This window comes from Scomber japonicus, chromosome 3, assembly GCF_027409825.1.
Source record: "Scomber japonicus isolate fScoJap1 chromosome 3, fScoJap1.pri, whole genome shotgun sequence".
In the NCBI taxonomy this organism is placed as follows: Eukaryota; Metazoa; Chordata; class Actinopteri; order Scombriformes; family Scombridae; genus Scomber; species Scomber japonicus.
In genome coordinates, this window is record NC_070580.1 from 16,335,753 (window position 1) to 16,356,837 (window position 21,085).

The window sequence follows — 21,085 nt, forward strand, 5'->3', positions numbered from 1 at the left end:
GAATGATTTCTTTGTTTTAAATATCTCAGCTGGAAGTTCCTATAAATAGGTGAAAAAAAAGAAAAAAATATTTAAAGTAATGTTTACCGTTCACTCAAGTGTCTCATTTCAACTGAAACACACATACTGGCAGGAAAATAGTTTCATGCTGTCGTTTTGAGTTTCTGAAATAAACACCTGATTTGAATAGAAACGGTTCCTCTTTTACAGAAACATTCACAGTGGAACTTCAGTTTCTTACATCAGAGCTGTTTTCTGCACATTTTGTGGTAATGTTGACTCCACTATTGTATAAGAAGTTGTTAAAATGTTCTTAAAATCCTTAAATAATTTCAGAAAACCCATTTAGGAAAAAATCTGCATTTTTTAAACATTTTAAATCAAGTAAACAGGATTGCATGAGGTGAAGATGTTATCATTTTTAACCCACTAAAACAGGCGAGTCGAGACATATGGGAACAAACATTTTTATTTTATAATGCAAACTGCAACATATGAATTATATTATTTACCCAAAGGAGCAGAAAAAGGTCATATACCCGTGGCAAATAAATCACACAGTCTGTGTTAAATCTAAGTCCAACACAATATTTTCATCCTAAACCATAAAAGGGGAAATCCACCCTAAAACAAAATGTACATTCCTTTGATGTCGGACAGTTCATTCTCATTTTGTGAACATAATGAAGTCTCACCCAACACCAGAAACATGAGAACTGTTTCCTTTCTTCTCTGCTGACAGCACAAAATGGAAACCTGACTTTATATCAAAGTCAAGATGTGTAGATTTAGATTAAAAAGCTCAGACTTACCGTAACCACGCTCTGGTTTCTGATTGGAGTTGTTCCTGTTCACAAATTTTAACTGAACTGTTTAATATCATAGGATTCATAAAGTGAATTCTTAAGGGTTTTTGCTTCAACAAGGCAATCTATCAGGATTTCTAAGCACAAATATAGCTCAGGTGAAAACTGAACTTCAATTTATTAGTTCAGTTATTGCTTACATAAATAATATTTACTCTACAAGAGAAAGATAAGTTTCACATTGTTCAGATGCATGTAAAAAAAAAAGAAAAGAAAAAAAAAAGAAACAGGTCTAAAATGTGGTGTCAAATTGACTTTTTTTTGGTTGAAAAATCCCTGCGCTGTTGGTTCTTGAAACATTTTGCAATTTTGTACATCTGCATCAAGTCTTGGAAAGTTTCAGAAAGGATTAGTTGATTGGCTGAAAAACCAGCCACATGACAAAAACAGTGACTGAAGTCTTTTGTAACTCTGGAAACAAGTAAATAGCACCATGTTCACTAAGGGCAAGCCAGAAGGTAAAGGGAAAGCCACAGGGCACAGAGTTCAGGTGTGCACGTAAAGTGCTGCGGCCTGCAACAGAACTGCTGATCCTTCAAAGTCTCTTTTTGGTCCTCATTCTCTGTCGTAGTCTGGCTGTGTGCAGCTTATGCAAACATAGTCCTCTCTCTCTGCTCGCTCTGCAGACAGTCCCACACAGATCTGGTGGAACCACTGATTGCAGCTGCCGTCACATTGGACCCAGTTTACCTGAAAAGCAGCGAGAGGAAGAGAGAAATGTTTTAAACTGCTCCTCACTCAGCATTTTCAAAACAAGAACATAAAACACTCAAAGTGATGAATACTGTGCATGTAGTGATAATTCTTACAAACCTCGTCACCCTCTGGCTCTCTGCACCATGGTGCAGCACACAGTGAATAGTCCTCCTCTGAGTCTGATGCAGCAGGGTCAGATACTGTGTGTGTGGGAGAAGAAGCCCTCTTTGTTTCTTCACTCCTCTCTTTGCTTTTCTTTGACTTCTTTTTGCGACACTTCTTGGCCTTCTCACTGTGCTGAGAATCAGAACTGTCTTGACGTCGTTTGGTCCTTTTGCTCTGACCGTTCACTGCATCCTTTTTGACACCAGAGCTTCCATTCTGCTTTAATACATAAAACAATAAATATACCAAAACAGTAATGATTACATATAATAAATCATGGAGAATATGATCTGCACGCAATCAGTGTTCCTGTAATCGTCATTACCTTGGCGTGATTGGGGATTCCCCTCTGAGAGTGCTGGTCTTGTTCTGTGCCGTTCCCACAGGGGGAGCTCTGCGAGGGCAGGGGCGCCAGTTTGTACAGAAGATATCTGTACAGCTGCTCAGTCTCAGGCAGAGTGACCTGCAGCAGGAACCCCTCCACCAACAGCTCTTCCAGCCCTGGACCGAGTCCTGTGACAAATATGAAGAGTGATGGAGAGTTCAGTGGTGAACTATAACAGAGAGAAAACAAACTGTGCCTCTAAACATACTGAGTAAAGCTTCAACACTAACCCTGGAGTGGAACTGACTGGTGCTCTTTATAAAAATATGAACCATTTATTTCCTGAGTCAGAAGTGACGATACTCGGGGTCCAACTCTCCCCTGAAACAATAAAGAACAATCAATATCAGTAAATGCTTGACATACAATCATGCCTGACAGTAGTTTACGTCAAAGCAAAATTATTTATAATGAAGCGTCTTCTTATATTTTACTTTTCCACTGACCATCTTTGACACTTTCTCCAGCACTCCCTCTGTGCAGGCCTGCTGAACTCTGTGCTGCCATCGCACTGTCCTCTCGATGAGGAAGCGCAGTGCGTCTCCTTCTGGAAGTCGGACCCGAATCCTTTGCAGTGAAGCTAACAGGGGCAGGACCTTGTCCAGAGGGGGTTTCCTTGAACGCTGGCAGAGCGGGCAAAGCCAGGCTTGGCCGTACTCGACGTCTACACTTGTTGTAACGCACCCACAGTGGAAAACTTCTCGACAGAGCTCACACTGCACCATTGCACCCGAAGGCGCCTTTTGGCAAACACAAGCACTAAGTGCACAACAGTTTTCAGCAGGAAGAAGCTTGGACTCATTTGTAGTCCTCAGAGCCAACAAGATTTCCATCTCCTTCTGGCGGACCTCTGCAAGAGTGGCCATCTGTGAAAATGAAAAGCAATAAATTCAATTAAAGACTAATGTGATTCCAGGTCTGCTATCTGATACAGATTGTGGCTCTTTAGCAGGCATTTTAATTAGTTAGAGCATGTGTGTCCAACACCATGTTCCTGTCATTTAACCTCATGTCAACTTTCTTTCCTTTAATCTTTACAGTATCATAATTTGTATCTTCAGACTTATTTTAAGTGTGTGAATGAATCGTTTTGTTTGCTAACCCCCTTTCCTCAAATGGCCCCTTTAACATTCATACATTCAAATCCAAGAGCAAGTACAAAACACTGTGGATGTTAATGAGAAAGGTAACATTTTATTCTTTACCAAATCTTTAGACTGAAGGTTCATCATTTGACAGCCAAAACAATGCTGCTGTTAAAAAACCCCTAACAACAATAAAAAGGAAAATATGTCAAATTGAAGTGATGGCTAAAAAGACTAAATATATGTAAGAAAGTAGTTTTTGGTCCATGAAATAATTTCTTATTTCTTTTTAGGGAAGACTATGGGTCTATATTGAGCCTCTTTTAAGTTTAACTCACCTGACTGTTTTATAGCGCATTAAGGGCCTGATTTACTAAAGGTTTGTGTGTGTAAAAACGTGTGCAAACTTGACATCACCTGCAAAAAATGTGCAAGCTGATCTACTAACGCAGCGCACTGAGGTTTGCGTCTTTCAACTGTGCCACATAGTACTCGCTGTCCATTTAGTACGTTTGCCATAATGAATATGTAATATGGGGTGTTTCAACCCCAGTGTGCAAAATACAGGGAGGAGAAAATGCTATTGTTATTTAGCACGTGCATTGTGATTTACCAAACCTGAAGGTATTTTTTCTGATGCTAACTGGGTCTATAAATAATACTTTTGAAGGGCAGGTATTAACCAGCTGCTCACTGAACACAGATGACTGCTGTAACTGTGGAGAGGAGGAGACGGAGGCACAATGACAGAATACACACAGGATGGATTTTTCCCACCTGTGTTAATAATTTTGGAGTGGAATATTTTTGGTTTTACTAACAGCATTAACTTTGTCACAAATACTCTCCCATATGTCGGTTTTTCTGGTAATATTTGTTTTTGTTATAACTCAATATATTTGTTAACCTCTTCCACTAGAACCTGATCACATTTCATTTTGCCCTCGTTCAAACTCTCTATTAAGACACGCAAAACCCTCATTTAAATACTGCTGTCTCCACCCTGTTGTACCTGTTTTCATTTATGCAGTTATTCTTAGTAGATCACCCGCAAAACACACGCAAACGAAATGCGCAATCTATTGCACCATGCACGCAATTTAGTACCCACTATTTGGGATCTTAGTAAATCAGGCCCTAAGTGTAAAACTTTCAGTGAAGATAGATTGGGGGGTTGAACGATTTCTTGCCCAAAATACAAAGTTAATAATCAGTGTGTGGGGGCCTTAATTACACTGTCACACACTGTACTTGTTGCTGTGGGGAATAAAAGATAATACAGTTGCACTCACAGCAGATGCAGAGTCCTTGCTCTCAGACAGAGCTCTTTCCACATCACATAGTGAGTCCAGTTTTGTTGAAGGTTTTTTACTGATCTGTGTAGCTTCTTTAGCTTTTTTAGATCTTGACTTCTGATTCCCCGTCCCTACATCACACCTCGGGCAAAGCACCTGCAAACATGAAGCAAGCCCACATTAGTTATTAGATTTTGCCATTTAGAAAACAGCTTTGAAATTAACAGTGAGTGATTTCTCCGTTTACCTCGAGGAGAGAAAAAGGGGAGTTTTTCAGTAGGAATGTCTTTGCTGCGCTCTCCTTCCAGGCCTGAACGTCGCTGACCAATGCCTCCAGTCGACTCAGTGGGTCTAGCCTCACTGGGATGCCCTCTGCTCGGAGTATCAGCTCAGAGAGGCTGTCCAGCACAGGAATACGCCCCCCGAGCTGCAAGCATGCAGAGATACAAATGTTTATAATCCAAACTCTTCCATTTCCAAACTAGTGCTAAGAACATTCAGCAAGGGAAGGTTTCAGAGTTTACTTGTTTTTTGCCAGTCAATATTGCCGGTAATATTCCAGAATTCCGGCCATACAGAACAACTACCGGACATATACATATGTTTAATACAGTACAGAGCTCCCTGGGGTCACATGGTTTTTTGAATGACAGGAATAAAATGGTTTTCTGATTAATGATGGTTTAATGTAAGCCTATAAACACAGCTGTGTATGATTTTTTATCCCACGGACATAACTATGAACATCACTTGTCAGTATTAAATACAGACGTTATTCTACAGTAGATGTTTGTCCTGTCCGAATTTCACATATTCACATTTATTTGTAGCAAGTAACATACTACTAGTTAGTGACATGATCAGTGAAGTTCTCAATGAAACAGAAGGAAACGAAACTTTTGCACAACTTTGTTGTTGTTGTCGTCACATGTTGTTGTCACATCATATTATATGATAATATTAGTATTTAATATGTTATTAATGAGTTTATACATTTATTTGATGTTTTTCCTGCCGAACATTTTGGCCGTTGATATTTTAATCTGCCGGCCAATTACACATTATACCGGCCAAAAGCCGGCATATACCGGCTAACGTAAACCCTGGAAGGTTTATTCTACCTGGAGCGCTTCAGCTTCATGAAGCCATTTCTTGGCCTTGACGACGACGTCCTTCAGCTGCAGGCAGTTGGGCAGATAAGCAGGGATGTTTTCTACTTCTTGTAGAGCATCGTCAAGTGTCTCTATGCTGTGATATGGCCTGTGAAAAGACAACAGCAAAATCAAATTCAATTCATAGAAGGCAAAAAAGAGACCCTTAATAGAAAAGATGCACATGTTAAACATATATTTCACATATCAGCAGAAATACATGTTTTCAAATAAACAACAGATATCAGATCGTTTGAAGTGCTGGTTATGACGGAGTCTGTTGTTGCAGTGTAAAGTCTCTCTGGAGCCGTTAGTGGGTTAAGCACTGTCACAACATCATGATCCTCTTTATCCACCATGATCCTGCTCTGCAGACTTGGCACATTTCACTCTGTCTGAATTTGAGCTGATTTTACATTTTCATTTCACATCTGCTGCCACTGTTTAAGAAAATTGTAAAGCATATAAATTCAGTATTTAGATATCCTGCCTATTAACCAATTTATAGTAAATACATTAATACCTGCAACTACAGGGAATTTCTTAAATTCTGATTGTCAGATTTCTTTTTCACTTTCACAAGAGAAATGATTTTCAGAGATTGACAGTGACAGCTAGCAAGTAGTGGGTGAGTAGAGTGTTTGTACATGTAATAAATGGTCTGTCATCACTGCAGTAACTATAAAAAGTGTTTACACAGAGAGAAAATGTTTGGTGTTTGACTGACACTTGTAAGATTAATTTACTTACTCTTTCTGAGCTTGGGACTGACATAAAAGCATAGCCATAGAAACAGGAATTAAATCACAGTCTCAGATTGAGTGCAGCTCAGTTTCATCACCTGGCTTCCATGAGTCCAAGTGCTCGCTCCTCCCACTGCTCCGACACAGTCAGCAACTCCTGCAGACGAGCCATGGCTCTTTCCACAGAGCTGTGAGGAGCCAGGCCCACGCCCTGGTCTATCAGCCTCCTCATGGTGTCCAGACAGAGGCTGTCTGGCCTGCTGCTGGCTTGCTGCACCGCCTCTAGCCAGCGAGCCTGCTCCAGTCTCTCCCTGAGCAGGGGCAGCTGGGGCAGCTCCACGTCCAGGCCCAGGCTCACATCCAGCAGGTCCTGCAGCTCCTGTGGGCTGGGTGTCTCATCAGAGAGGAGTCTTTCACTGCGCTGCTGGAAGTCATCCACCCGGGTCAACAGGTCCTGGAGGTCACATTGAACTTACACTGAATTACTGAGTAAACACAACTTTACAAAACTACTTCATTAACTTAACTAAATGTCTCTCCACAAAAAGCTACATTTTTGTTTGTGTGAATTTGAGATATTGCCAGAGCTCAAAATAAAAGTTGTGGACAGAAAAGAGTGTTTAAAGTTGAAGAAGCTGCTTTTAAAAATTCCCCAAAATCAAAACTGTCACTTTGTCATATGTCAAATTCTGTTAATGAATGATTGAATCTTATCAAAGCTTACTGACCCTCAGTAATGGAGCCTGTCGGATGTTACATGGTAGGCTGTCTAACTGTCGGACAAAAGACCTCAACTCCTCCACAGTCAACTCGTTCTGACTTTGAGACTTTCCTCCACCAGAGCGATACCTACAACACACATGAAAACTACAGTACAGGCTGATACAGGACAAGCATCAAAACATTAGAACTGCTTTAAAGCGTAATGAAGTAGATGACCTGTACTACCTCAGCCACTTAAAAGTAACATTGAAAATATTACATCACTGAGCGATCTTTACATACTAAACAATGTAAATCGTGGGTCAGAATCAACATATTTATGGTGTTTGTGGTTAGATACAAATAGACTTTGAAGTAGTAGTGCTCTAACACAATATTCATTTAGACCAAAATGTGACTGAACATATGTCAGATCAATTTTTGTAGTACCTCGTCTGCCTCTTCCCATTCAGAAGCTGTTGTGCCATCACAGCAACTTTATCAGCCTCTGAGGCAACAATGCGTAGCTGATCCAGGAGGCTAGCTTCTGGGAACGACTTTGTTTCTGCCTGCTCCACCAGGCTGTGAAGCTCTTCCAGACCTGACGAGAAAGGCATACCAGAAAGTTCTTAAAATAAAAAACACACATCCACAGAGTGCAGCACATTGTTAAAATGTATGACTGAATACATGCGTATGGATGAGATGTAATAATGGTTTTCCTCATTTTATGTTAAACAAAGACACTGGAAAAGCTGTTTGCTGAGAGCATTAAAAAACAAGCTGAAAATAGAATAATAGTAATAGACACTGAGACAATCAGGATGAGGAGGGTGTATGAATGTAAAGATCTTTTTGTATTAACTTCTCACCTCTTTTCTTGCTTTCTTTATTCTCCAGGATGTCCTGAACACTACTCAGCCAGTCTTTATAGGACTCTGCGCGCAGTGTCACTGATGCCATCTGGCTGTACAACTGATCCAGTGTAAACTTGTACCTGAAGGAAAACACAAACAGACAATGGATATACTTTCATGATTTTGACTTTTGCCTAAGTTTCACTGAGAAGCAACCAGACCCCACTTGTAAAACTAAATGTATGTTTAAATTTATTATGGATAAATAACTGGACAGTCAGGCTTTGCACAGCTTTGTCATTTTTAGATTACATGGCTGCTATTAATTGCATTAAGGAGCAGTTTACAGTAAAATCATGTCTATTACTGCAAAACTAAACTGCATTTTCATTCATGTAACATTGCAGACAGCTTGAAATTAATTCATATCAACCACCATATTTAAACTCAGTGAAATTCTGCTTTTTCACTGCATATTTTTAAACTGTAGCACTTGTGATCAATGAAATACTGCATGTGATTTTGAGCTAAACTATGTTAAACATATTAAAACTACAAGTTACTTTTAGCCAATTATTTGAGTAAAAAAGTGATGCAAGATTTCCTTGGTTTGTAGCCTTTGGCATGCCCAAAAAGTGTTACCGTAGCAAATTAACTGAAAAGAAACAAGAATTCAAACAGTTGCTGTGGTTACTGAACACTCACTTGAGTGTAAGGTTGCTATGTGGACAGGAGCAGATGTCTTGGGCGTGGTACAGACACACCATCTTGCCAGGACTGCAGATGCAGGTGATGGCAGACAGGTAGCAGGTGGTCCGACACTTGCAGCACTGCCGCTCCTCATCTGGGAGCACCTCATAATCAACTTGTTGAGACTGCACCACACCCTGGGGATACAAAGTCATAGTCATTAGAGCCACTGAGGAGACAGATGAGCTGGATACGCCAGCTGTGCAGTCAAATAAAAAAAGCCTCTTGATCTAAATCTTTTATTATGATAAACATTTTAAAATGTTCATTGTGTTCTCTAATTTAGCCCTGATGACACATCATTAAGGACATGGGACACAGAGAGAGCTTTCAGAGAAACACACAGCTATCAATTTGTGAGCTTTGCTTTAACGGCACCAAAGTAGCAATACAGCAAACTAAAAAATGTGTGCTCATACTTCAGACCACAGTGATGTTCAGTTCCTTGTTTCTTAAATACACTTTTTACATCACAATTAGTGCATATATGCAGATTTTTTTAAACGTTAAAAATAGGTGATTGACTACTTTCTCAATGCCAGTAGACGAGTTTGCCTTTCTGTTTTATCTGGTATGTCACTTTCAATGTCATGGTTATCAGTGTAGTTGTGGGGTTTCTGGTTTACTAGCACAGTGCTGGGCAGATGACGGTGGTTTGTTTACAGTGAGATTGTGCTCTGAAAGACGTCATAGTGTGGATATAAAGTCACACAGCTGACCGACTATTAGCCTAAAATTCTAATCCTATGTAAACATATGGATGAAACCTCATGTTAATGTATGTTCTCTCTGTAATTAAGTATTGCCTCACTTTGTTACTACAGAGGGACCATGAATAACTATACAGATGAGACCATACGTTTACAGACATCCAGTGATAGAAACAGATGAAAGAGCAGCCTGAAAAGGGGCAAAAATGAAGTGTATCCAACCGGACGTCATGATTCCATCTCTGCCAATCAGAGCTGGAGCCAATAAATACCCGTTACTACTGCAGAGTCATTTGATGCGGGATTAATGCTGATTTGTCCTGTGTGAAAGGGTCTCTATTGTCACTAATGTGCCTTGATATAAGTTTCATATCAGTACACCTCCTGAATGTCTGTAAAATGTGCTCTGAAAGCTAAAACTATAAAATTACATCATTGACTTTGGTTATTAAACAGACTTACAGACTGGAGCTGCTTACCATCTTGTTAATTCTCTGTCTTAACTCCTCTTCCTCTTGGATCATGTCAGTCATCTCCTTTTGCACTGCTGACGCCAGGTCAACATCCATGGTGTCTGCTTTACAGGCCATGTTACAAACCATCTCGTCATGGGAGAAGACACAGTACCTGCTCAGCTGGCGATAGTGTTTCACACAGTTGCGGCCAACAGGCATCTGCCAGAAAATATGAAGTTGAAGAAGAAATTTAGGGTGATGGGCAAGAAGTCACTTACACAGCAGAAACAAATCACAACAAATCAGATTTTTCAGTCATATAATCTTTATTTTGTTACTTGAGATGGTTTTACTTTCCATCCTATGTTACATCTCAGTCACTGCCTGGTACTGTGTAAACAGACTGAACTCTTTTCTTACCCAGTCCATGGTACAGAAGTTGACAGCTTCAGCAAAGTTGAAACCCTGGTTGAATCCGCTGTGATACGCTCTGGGGAAGGTGATGACAAACTCGCCTGCACATTGGTTGGTGCGATAGATCTACAGTTGGCACAAAAAGAAAGAAACTGTAATGTTGTTCATGTAATTTAAGTTGTAAACATTCAACAGACCCTCTTTTTTCCACTTCATTAGTTTAAAAGTGAAGACTGGAACCGACAGCTATGTTGAACGCAGTTAGGTTCTGATGAGTTAATGTATATTTGATTTAATCATTAATCTAGATTTACTATATACTACAAAGATCTATTACATTGAGAAGATTTATTATGTACTACAGACAAAAAAAAGATTTTCTAAAATGGTTGTAAGAAACTGCAATACTTTCATCTACTTTCCTGATTTGAGAAGAACATGTTGAGGTATTTCTGTAAGTTTTACACCCTGAACACCTGAAGGAATTGCACTGTCACGGACATAGTCGAGACAAGGTCTTGTATTTGATCTTTATTGTGTTTAGTGATGTGACAAATTTTGTCATCACACTTAAGATCCAACCTTGTCTCAGCAGCTTAAATGTGATGATTAAATGAGTGAGTGTAACAGCGGGCTGCTTACCGGGATGCCATTGTTCATAAGCGTGTTGGGATTCATGATGGTGACCAGCTGGTGAAGCAGGTCTGGCTGGGACTCAAAGAGCTCAGGAGCCAGTTTCTTCATGACAGACTCAAGGTACTCTGCAGCGTAACCCGGGGCCCCGTACCACGTCTTTGGCTCCCCCCTGCATAAACGGTCATGTCACGGACATGTTAGTGGAAACATACCACAATAAGCAAGACTTTGCTGACATCATTTTACACAACTGAAAGGATACTTTGCAGACCTTTTGTTTGATTAGGAAATTCATCACAGCTACATTACTTTCTGACAACCAGAGAGTGCACTTTACCAGTGAAGGTAGTTTATGGAGTAGCTCCAGTGGTCCTCGATGTGCCAGCAGAAGGCAGAGAAGCACATGCCCACGTACAGCCAGGGTAACTTCATCCCACAGATGTCAGCTGTAATGTGAGTCAGCACCGAGGCGTCCAGCACTGGCATGTTGTTCAGGTTCCAGCCGCTGCTCAGGTAATGCTGAAGGTCAAAGACAGATCTCAACACTGAGCTACACTCAACAGAGCATTATTTAATCACATCTTAAAACAAAAACATAACATCAGTGTTCATTCTTCCAGTTACCAGACAAAAAAAAACTGCTTTACCGGGAAATACTGATGGTTGTCTTAAAGTTTTGGGTCGTTTTAAAAAACTCAATGTGAAAAAAACCCATGTTTTAGGCTAACTATTATATATATATTTGTAGCTTATTTTTTCTGCAGCAGAGGGCTTGAATAATGTTTCATAAACTCCATGTTAGAATTAAAAAAAAAAATTTGCCTTCATTAGATAGTGGGCAGTGAAGTGGCAGACAGGAACAACGGGAGGGAGAGATGAGTTTGACATGAAACAATAGTCCCTGGCAGGAATTGACGCTGTGGTTATGTAAAATGTGTCATTATCATTTGACTACCAGGGCACCCTGTTAGATATTTTCATAATATGCAGTAATAGTCAAGTTCAAACAAATGTAATAAAAACAAAGACACCAAATTATGGAGAAAAAAAAACAAATTCACACTCTAGATAACTATGATAATCTTCCCCATACAGATTGACGGTACCTCATCGTCAGGAGAGACTTCAAAATGGCTGTTGCTTATAGGGAAGCCACTCCCAAACTCCTTGGAGGCGATGTCTGCTCCGTATTCTACTGTGACATCCTCCTCGATGGTGCTGACTAGACGCCAGAACTCCTTCTCCACCAGCTCAGTAGGAACCATCTAAAAACACAGAAAGATGCCACGGTGTATTACAATTATATTCAGAATATGTCTGTTGGTACGAATAACATGTTAGTAAGTGTCAGTGTCTTCAGGATTTCACCAAAAGTGTCCATTTCATAACTGCAGTGAATGACTTTGCTTTTCCTTGCTCACCCAATCAAGACCTCTGACCTCTTCCCCTCTCTCTCTCTTTGTGAATTAGGGTTACCCCACAGGATGTGAGTGTGTGTAAGAGGGTGAACCAACATCTGATAAGATAAACAGGACTGTCTCTGAAAGTGTTGTATCAAAGCATTCCTTTGTGCTGGATACAAGTCATAAAACCCAGACAAGAATTTCCAAGACTGTTTCCCTCAAAGATCTGCCAAAATGTGCTTTGATCTTTTGTTGTAAATAGACATTAATGGAAGTTGAATACAAACATGTATCACAGCAGTAATAATTAATGTATCTGTTTGTTTTCCTCTGTTTGTTTGGTGTCATATAAAAGCATCTAATCATCAATCATAAAAACTGCTCTCAAAATCATTTTTGGAAGAGGATCTGATGTGCAAGAGGTGTAACCTTGGGCTTTTCACCAAAACAACGAGTCGATGCCACTTTAACACAGAACTATCACTGGTTTAGACATTTATACATGTCTGGCCCTGATGTCGTATCTCTGCCTGTTTGCCTTGCTGCTCCTCCGCTTTTCGACTTAAGTAAAGTACATTAGATGGAAACAGTTATTGTATTTCCTCCTTATATATATTTCAAGCTGGCTCAGTCATTGATCCCTCCCATGCTCTCATTTTAAATAATCAGTAGACCATACGAGCTATCACAATTAAGTTGACCATTTATTTATAAGAGAGCATTAAACATTTCCCAAACTAAGACCTGTGACTGAGCTTGAGCTGCATTTACCAACAAAAACAGACTAAGTAGAATGGAAACCAGTTGGACATCAATGAGCAAGTGATGCAAACTTACATGAACTGGCATGTTGAAATAATCCGACTTGAAGGAATCAGCCATGTCTCCAAAGGTTTGGAGTGTATAGCTCCTGCCGGCCTGCTCAAAGCCAAAAGCGACAGGTGGTTTGCCGCATTCCTGTAAAAAAAATAAATAAATAAATAAAAGATAAGAGAAAATGCTTGGAACTGCAGTATATTTGTGGATATCAGACAGGATATTGTGTTGTTTCAAATTATGAGCTTGCTTCTCCGTCAGGATTTCACTCCTTTGGGGTGTAGGGGCTGCAGCTCACCTGAGCCAGGCACTTGGGACATCTCCAGTCACCTTTGGGAACATCGTGGAGGGGGGGTATGAGGCAGAAGATGTGATAGCTGTCATCACAGCCGTCACACAGTAGCAGGCGGTCCTCAGCACTCCCACTGCCACATACCAGGCACATGTACTGTTCCACCTGAGTAGACAGAGCAGAGACACAGTGAGTGCCTCCTTTGTTCTGAGAGTTGCCATTTTTTTTCCCTATCATTTGTAACATTGGAACTTAAATGATGTAAGAACATGACAGTTTTGCCATGAATCCAAACAGTACACTTACTTTACTTGTGGGGGGTTTGTTTATCGTATTTAATACAGTTTCTTCATAATCTGTAGGAATCATGTGTTCAATGGGCTCCTTTTTCACCTCGGTCACTGCCATTCTTACTGTAAGACATGGATGAAAGATCAGTGATTAACATATCACATAATGTTCCTCACCTCAACCAAAATATTTCCCTTCTTTCAACAAACCAGGAAGCATGAATTGTCTTTGTTCTCACCTGGCTCATGTTTGGCAGCATATGTTCCCATTCGCCTCCTGAGATTGGGACGGTTCTCACAAACTTCTTCAGGTTCACTTTTAATGCAGCCTCTCTGTCAGAGCGTTGTGGTGAAAGTCAAAGAATAACAGGAAATACAGTGAGTGACTCTTGAAATGCAAAATGATCGCAGTCAGTTAAAAGTCAGTCTTTTGCTGTAAATGAGACTCCTCTACAGCAAATGTATGTTTTATGTGTGTGAAAACCATGTGAAGATTTAATCAGTGCTCCAGATTTGAATACATACTTTATATCTCCACATTAAGATATTAATGAATCAAACAACAGACCGACCAGACTCACTTCAGATCTCATTCGTTTTGCTCGGCGAGCTATAGTGCAGATTTCCTGGGGCTGGACAGACTGGCGCTGCGGAAGGTCATGAGGGGTGTACTCCTTATCTTTAGTGTCATTGGTCAAGGTGGCCTTCTGCAAAGAAAATCAGGTAAGTGTGAGTCATGGGAAATTTAACTCAATGCCGAAAAAAAACAACAAAAAAAACACATTTTTAAAACGTTTTTCCTGAATTCAGGCTAATTGAATGAAACAAAACCACGCTCCAGACAAGCTCCTGTGATTAAAATAATACTGTGTGTGTTACATGGTTTCTACTCATGATGTCTAATCAGTACCAGAGTGTATTATAGTGTATAACTTGCAAAGGCACAGTAATGAACCATGAATTCTTCCTATAAACACTCATTCAACTGTGAACAACAACTGCTGCTCTTGTGGGAAAAGATAACACGAGTGATAGGACGTACGGGCAGATTGGCTCCATTCTGGAACAGGTTATATGGGAAAAGGATCCTCTCATAGTGTGCCCGCAGATGAGAGCCAACAGCCTTGCCTGGAGCAAAGCCCATCTTGACGGATATCCTAGTCCAGCGTCGCTCTCGGCAGACGGCATCGAATCCTCCTTCTTCATTCACCAGCTTAAAAATAAAAAAAAAACACGTTCACAATTCAGTCTTTTTCAAGTTGTGTTTGTGTGAATGTGTGGAAAACAGTTATTTGAGTGTAAATAAACAAAAACATATAATTTTACTGTAAATTGTTTAAATATATATTTAGATTCCAAAACCAGCTTGATTTCACACGTACCTTATTCAGCTGGTATAGGTCCAAAATCTTTCTTTCCACATGAGGGATTTTCAGAGTACATCCTTGAAGCTCCCAGAATTTGGCTATTTGATCCAGGAAGTTGAGCTTCACTCTGGTCTGAGCCTAAAAAAACATGATGAAAGAAAAGTTAGTTAGTTGTGTGATAAATATATAATTCTTTAACATGACTACAGTTATCAGATACCAGTGACTTTTTGTCCAGATCATTGTAGAAAAACCTACTGAAATTATCTTAATAGTTTTCCAACATTCTTTCCTTTCAGTAATTTCTGAAAAGGAAATATAGCATCAATCAGTTTTAATTGGCTGCACTAATGAGGCAGCTGCTCACAACTATTTAATCAAAAGGCAAACCTGAGATAAGTGAGTAAATGGTAAATAAATGAGTGTCTGATGGGGACGAATTAGAGAAAATCTGACGGATTTATCAGTTAGCATGTCAGAGAGCCTTTGAAAACTTCCTTCACAGGACAAACAAATGTGATCAGTGAGATTTGTTGACTAGAAAGCTTCAGTTCAAGTTCACTTTTATTGAAGCTGTAAATTGTTTGATTTATATGTGTTTCACTTGGGGGGAAATAAAGAGACATAAACAATGCTATGATGATGACATTTAAAAGCCAAACAAAAACCACATTTATGCATCTTAAATATATACACACATAATAAATGAACATACCTCCAATTCATTAAGCCGTTGTATACGTGGTGTGAATTTCAATCTGTCAACATCACACGCAAACGGTGGCTGCCATTCCTAAAAGAGTAAACAAAAACATTTAATTGACCAAAAAAATGAGACCACATCGATAAAAGTCACTCAACAGGTCCCGAAATATTAATGAGGGCAAGCCAGTGTTGTCCTTTTAATGCACTGTGGTATATGAAATGGGTTATTTACAACAAATCAGAAACAACTTAACTATAGCTACTTAACACTTCAGTTTGATTTTTCATTGATGCATCTTTTCTTTACTGGCATGCCTCAAGTCCAAAAAAAAGGAGCATTTATATTGAAAGTCAACCCTAAATACACAATCAGGTTGTAGTTCATCTATTAAACCCACAGACTATTATTAAAGGCAGGAAGTCTTGTGAGAGCAACACCTCAGGCAACAGCAGTACTGATAATCAAATAATTTATGATTTTGTTTGGGGGTATTATTAATAAATAATAACATCATATTTACAACTCCTGAATTCAGCTGCAAGGCAATATGAGTGATGTCAAACTAAACACTGACATTTAAAAATGTTTGTCAGAGTTTTTTAATAAAATTAGTTTATTATCAGTTCAGATTTGTCACCATGGATTTAAAACAACTAAAAAAAACCAAAAAAACACAACAAAAAACAAACTGATGAAATGAATGTTTGGCTCCATATGAGGGAATTAACCACACCAGCCTGGCTGACAGCTAGACTAAACATTGACATTTCTGGTATTAATGAACGCTGTATGACAAACACACCTACTCACATTAGACCACACAACTTCCTGCAAGACTAGAGAGGGTATTGTCAGCACTGACTCAAGAGGCAGGAAGATAATCTGTTTTACAATCACTAAAATTTATGTTACACACTTTTTGAAATCATATTTTGTTCAAATGTGGAAGGAAAAACAAATTGTGAAACGTGTCCTTGATTTTGTTCAGTGAAGTGTTTAGTTTGGTTGCCAGCAGGTTGATTCTTTCTTTTCCTTTCATGCAAGAGCACATATACACCGTCCTAGGCCGGCTAAACAATGGCTGTCACTGTGATCAAAACACCAAAAGTTGAATTACTCCAGCTCTTTTCTCCATATAGACATATAGAAAAAAATCCCAGAGCAGACAAATGTGCTTATCTGTGAGATAAGTTTCAGGTTTCACATTTGCCCTTCAAACAAACAAACATTCATTATCTTCACAGTTTACGTGCTGTTTTTGTGGTGTCCAAATAAATCTGCTAAGCTAAAAGTGAGTACATTTGCTCTCACGCAGCACTGAGCAGATGGTTACTTTTACTTCAGTGGCTGCACACTTTGTTTAGGCTTTCAGAAATAACTGGAAAAAAACAACTAATCAGACACACAAATGAGCTGCTGTTCAAAAACAACAACAACCACCTACATTTACATTCAGAGGAAATGAAGATTCAACATATTTGCACAGAGTTTATATTACATTTTTACATGTTGAAGCATTTTAAATTTACTTTGTAGAAATGTGACAAGTTGTTACATTTGTGTCATTACAGAATGGACCATCTTAGTTTTGCTTTAAAAAAAAAAAAATCAACGTTGACACCATGGAGCCAAACTCTTGTTGACGCTACATTGTAATGAAAAGGCTTAAAATGTGCTTAATTAGACATGTAAATGCAAGATATATAAACAGATGTGAGCAGACTAGAGCTGCAGATAACACTTCAAATCACCACAATAATTTTTTTTTTTTTTTTTAAAAAAGGTCCAGAAACAAAGCCTTTATTTTGAAAAAGTCATTATTCTTTTTGTTTTCTCCTTTCTCACACACACACACACACACACATATATATAAAAATGATCACACTGTGAGTAGGTGACACACTACTTCATGTAGAGCTACAGTGGGATTAGTGCACTGTTTTCAGATTAAATACACCGATGTCTGGACAGGCTTTTCTTCCTCACTAGGACAGCAAATTGACAACTATAGGAGCAATAACACTGCTGTAGATGATGCAGGATTAGAGCGATAAATGTCAGAGCACAAAAAGAGTTTTGAGGCACAATAAGCTGTGCTGGGTTTTCGGACCATCCTTCAAACACAAGTTCAACCACATTAACCACACCAGTCAAGACTAAAAGAGCAAATTTAGTCAAAGTATGACCAGAGGAAGCAAAAAATGACAAGTTGTGGACAGTTACGTCACCAAAACATCACTTTCATTTGTGCAACTTGCATCTACATTCAAAATGTGACCGGTTTTAAAACTCTCAGAGGAAATGCTGACTACAAACTGAGCACCCAGAAATCACTGATCAAAAACAGACGGATGCAATCTCTTCTGCCTTTCTTCAAAAAACAAAAAAAAACAAAACTCTTTTTGAACAGAATTTTTTTTTTGTAGATCTGATCTAAAAAACGAAACACACAGGATGTTACATGTTCATGGTGTGTAGCCATGCAAGCCTGTCGATGCCGTCCTCTTTGAACAAACATGAAAACTGTTTGTGTCTTTGTAGAGATTCAGATTCTCACTGCTGAGGGACTGAGAACTGTTTGCATTTTTTTTTTTTTTTGGTCTGCATGCCAGCCTCCAGCCAAATTTTGGTCTGATTGTTCAGAAGAAACTGCTGGTGCGTGACACTGGACTGCAGATACTGTTGCTGACTAAACCCTGGACTTTTATAAATGTTCTTATATTAATTTTATATATAAATACAAACTCAAGGAGCAGACATTGTTTTGGTTTTTTTTACTTTTTTGACCTGCTGCTTCTTACCATATGGTACATAGTTTAAAAAAAAACAAACACAAAAAAAAGACCCAGCATTTTAAAACGTGTCATGGCGGCTATAAAGATGTCAGCATATACAAACAAACAGATGTTCAGACTAGAGTGTAGGAGGCTGCAATTTAGTCTCTTTGTGGTTTCCTAAATTATGAGATCAACAACAGAAAAAGAGATGAAGTTATACAGTAAATTAGATGGCCAACAGTTCCTTAAAAATAATCCTGTCAGATTAAATTTGCATTACTAGCATCTAATATTTGCTTTAAAACTATTTGCTCAACCTTCTTTTGTTTAAATTAGCAATGCATTTTTATTTATTTATTTTAAGCAATCCCAAACCCATCCTTTTCTCATAACAACTCCTCTCCTGACCATCCCCTGTGCAAAATGGGCTTTTACAGCTTCTCAATTTCTACAAAAAAAAACAACAACAAAAAACAACAAAAAACAGCCCTGCTTTATCAAATGGCAAACAGACACAATAAAACAATTTACACCCTGGACATTAATCCTTTAAAACACTACCATGGAGATAGCAGTGACAATTAACATCACTTAATTCAGCCGAATTTGCTCTTTATCTCATTTGAGTGGTAGCGTGGACACACCCTTTAATAAGATATCTGCCCTCTCCCAACAAAACCTATCACAAATAAGGTCAATGTAAGATTAGTGTCATTTTTTTTAAGTGTGTGTGTGTGTGTTGTGTGTGTGTGGAGAAAACTATAATTATTTCATATTCTTTATACACAGACACTTTATCTGTGGCTACCGTGACGTGATGGAGGTGTGGATTAAAAGGCACTATAATCACCCAACTGGAAAAAAAAGGAAATATAATAAAGACAGACGGTCATCCGAGTTTTTTTAATAATAACAAGATTGTGTTGTTGTTCTATACAATCCCCAAAATACCTAGCTGGCTAACTACAGCTGTTATTAACCAGGGGGGTGGTGTAATTTAAAGGAGATTAAGATGATAAAAGTGAGTTGAACAGAGGAGCTGACTGTCCATTATTAGCGCCGTGTTAAAGTGATCCGTCTCTCCATAAACACTTGGTCACCCAGCACGTACGTAGCGTTAGCCGACGATACTGCTGCAGCTTTAAAACAGGCCTGATTAACCTTATCGACTGTACCTAAACACAAGCCGAATAAATACAAATAAAGTCAAGTCTTTATAGTTAATAAACTGTATGAGCAGCTGCGGTCAAACGACTAACATTAGTTTAAATCTCGGTAGGATCATTTCCGTACCTCCGACTCCAGGAAGCGTTTCATTCTGCGCTAATGTAAACAATTTACATTATATATTCGCATTACTTTTTAACTTTAGTGTTTGAATTATTCTCTTAAAATCACGCTCTTTCAATAGGCTGTTAGCTTGAACATATATTAGTCTGTTTGGATGTTAAAACTTCGTCAAATGTCTTCCTTTAATGGCCCGTCCGAGTGGTTCACTACACAGCACCGAGCTCAGGCTAACTGACAATCCGCCATGTTGAAACCTGTCTCAAAAACACAACTTTGGCTGCTTAGTTTACGCTTATTTATCTCCAGCAGCCGAGCCCGGCACACCACGGTAGACATCAAGGAATATCTGACAAAAAATATTAAATACTGACCGGTGGCGGGCGGATTTTGCAGATGCCAGTTTTCTCTGCAATGGGTCGTATTTTGTTGATGTACGAAAAAGGGTCGGCAAATTCCTCCCAGCTGGGCTCAAAAACAGGGCACTCCGGGGGAGGAATGAACTCATTCAGGGGTTGAGTCATCGTTGCATCCTCGTTGCGACTGTCAAATATGTTTTAAAGGGTTTCCTCACGCCGAATATGCTCGCTTTTTTGGATGTCTTGGTCTTTTTCAGTTCATATCCTCTCTCCACTCATTGAACTCAAAGACGAATTATCTAGTTGCAGGGTGACAGCAACACAGAGCCGTGTGCCTCCGCTTGGAAAAGTAGACACCCACAAAAATGATTGAGGCTACTGTTTGTTCGGCGGAGTTAGGGTTAGTGGTTACATATCACAAAAAAACACACTGTAGGTTTTATTTGCATATGCTAATTCTGATTCTGATATGTATGGATAACATTTTAGTACAAAGACACAGCTCCTATAGTGCCTGCTTACACACACACACACACACACACACACACATTATATATATTTATATATATATATAATGTAAGAGTTAGAGTAGAGCAAAAGCCTTCTGCATCATGTGTCTACTTTCTTATAGTCCTATATAAACTACAGCATTGTGTTCTCAGGTCGTTAGCACTTTCTAACCACAATATTTTTTTTGTTAGAGATTATTGGTTCCGTGGTTTAGTCACAGATGATTGCTCGCCTGTTGTGTGAGTTTGATTCGTTCACCCATCTAGCGCGGCTTCATCGGTTGACAATTAAAAGGATGAGTTGGATGGGCTTTGTCTGTCTCCGCCCGACTGTACCCAAAGAATAGCCGTTACGGTCGGTACGTCAGG

General features: G+C 39.2%; 1 protein-coding gene across 2 annotated transcripts; it reads right to left on the reverse strand.

Moving 5' to 3' along the window:
- Window positions 1-451: 451 nt before the first annotated feature.
- kdm5ba (lysine (K)-specific demethylase 5Ba) lies at window positions 452-20,509 on the reverse strand. Of its 2 annotated transcripts, none has more exons than XM_053315812.1 (27): window positions 20,223-20,509; window positions 15,794-15,871; window positions 15,094-15,216; window positions 14,754-14,924; window positions 14,293-14,418; window positions 13,951-14,044; window positions 13,728-13,834; window positions 13,428-13,586; window positions 13,151-13,270; window positions 12,017-12,175; window positions 11,248-11,429; window positions 10,917-11,079; window positions 10,281-10,400; window positions 9,885-10,079; window positions 8,651-8,832; window positions 7,961-8,085; window positions 7,539-7,689; window positions 7,115-7,235; window positions 6,485-6,840; window positions 5,614-5,752; window positions 4,740-4,919; window positions 4,490-4,648; window positions 2,559-2,978; window positions 2,343-2,433; window positions 2,053-2,240; window positions 1,680-1,943; window positions 452-1,556 (listed from the first exon to the last, which is right to left on the reverse strand). In XM_053315812.1, exons 1-27 carry the CDS (start codon window positions 20,370-20,372, stop codon window positions 1,422-1,424), a joined length of 4,458 nt encoding a protein of 1,485 aa, XP_053171787.1. In that variant the 5' UTR covers window positions 20,373-20,509; the 3' UTR covers window positions 452-1,421. The 2 variants fall into 2 exon arrangements, with proteins under 2 accessions (XP_053171787.1, XP_053171786.1); XM_053315811.1 differs by having other exon boundaries at window positions 1,680-1,946.
- Window positions 20,510-21,085: the final 576 nt, after the last annotated feature.

Bases quoted from the DNA above. Each gene is read 5' to 3' on its own strand.
- kdm5ba (XM_053315811.1), bottom strand. From the start codon at position 20,372: ATGACTCAACCCCTGAATGAGTTCATTCCTCCCCCGGAGTGCCCTGTT. The intron at 10,401-10,916 runs GTAAGCAGCCCG...TGCCAACTGTAG, and splicing joins TTATGAACAATGGCATCCCG to ATCTATCGCACCAACCAATG. The intron at 5,753-6,484 runs GTGATGAAACTG...GTCTTTTCACAG, and splicing joins CTTGGACTCATGGAAGCCAG to GCCATATCACAGCATAGAGA.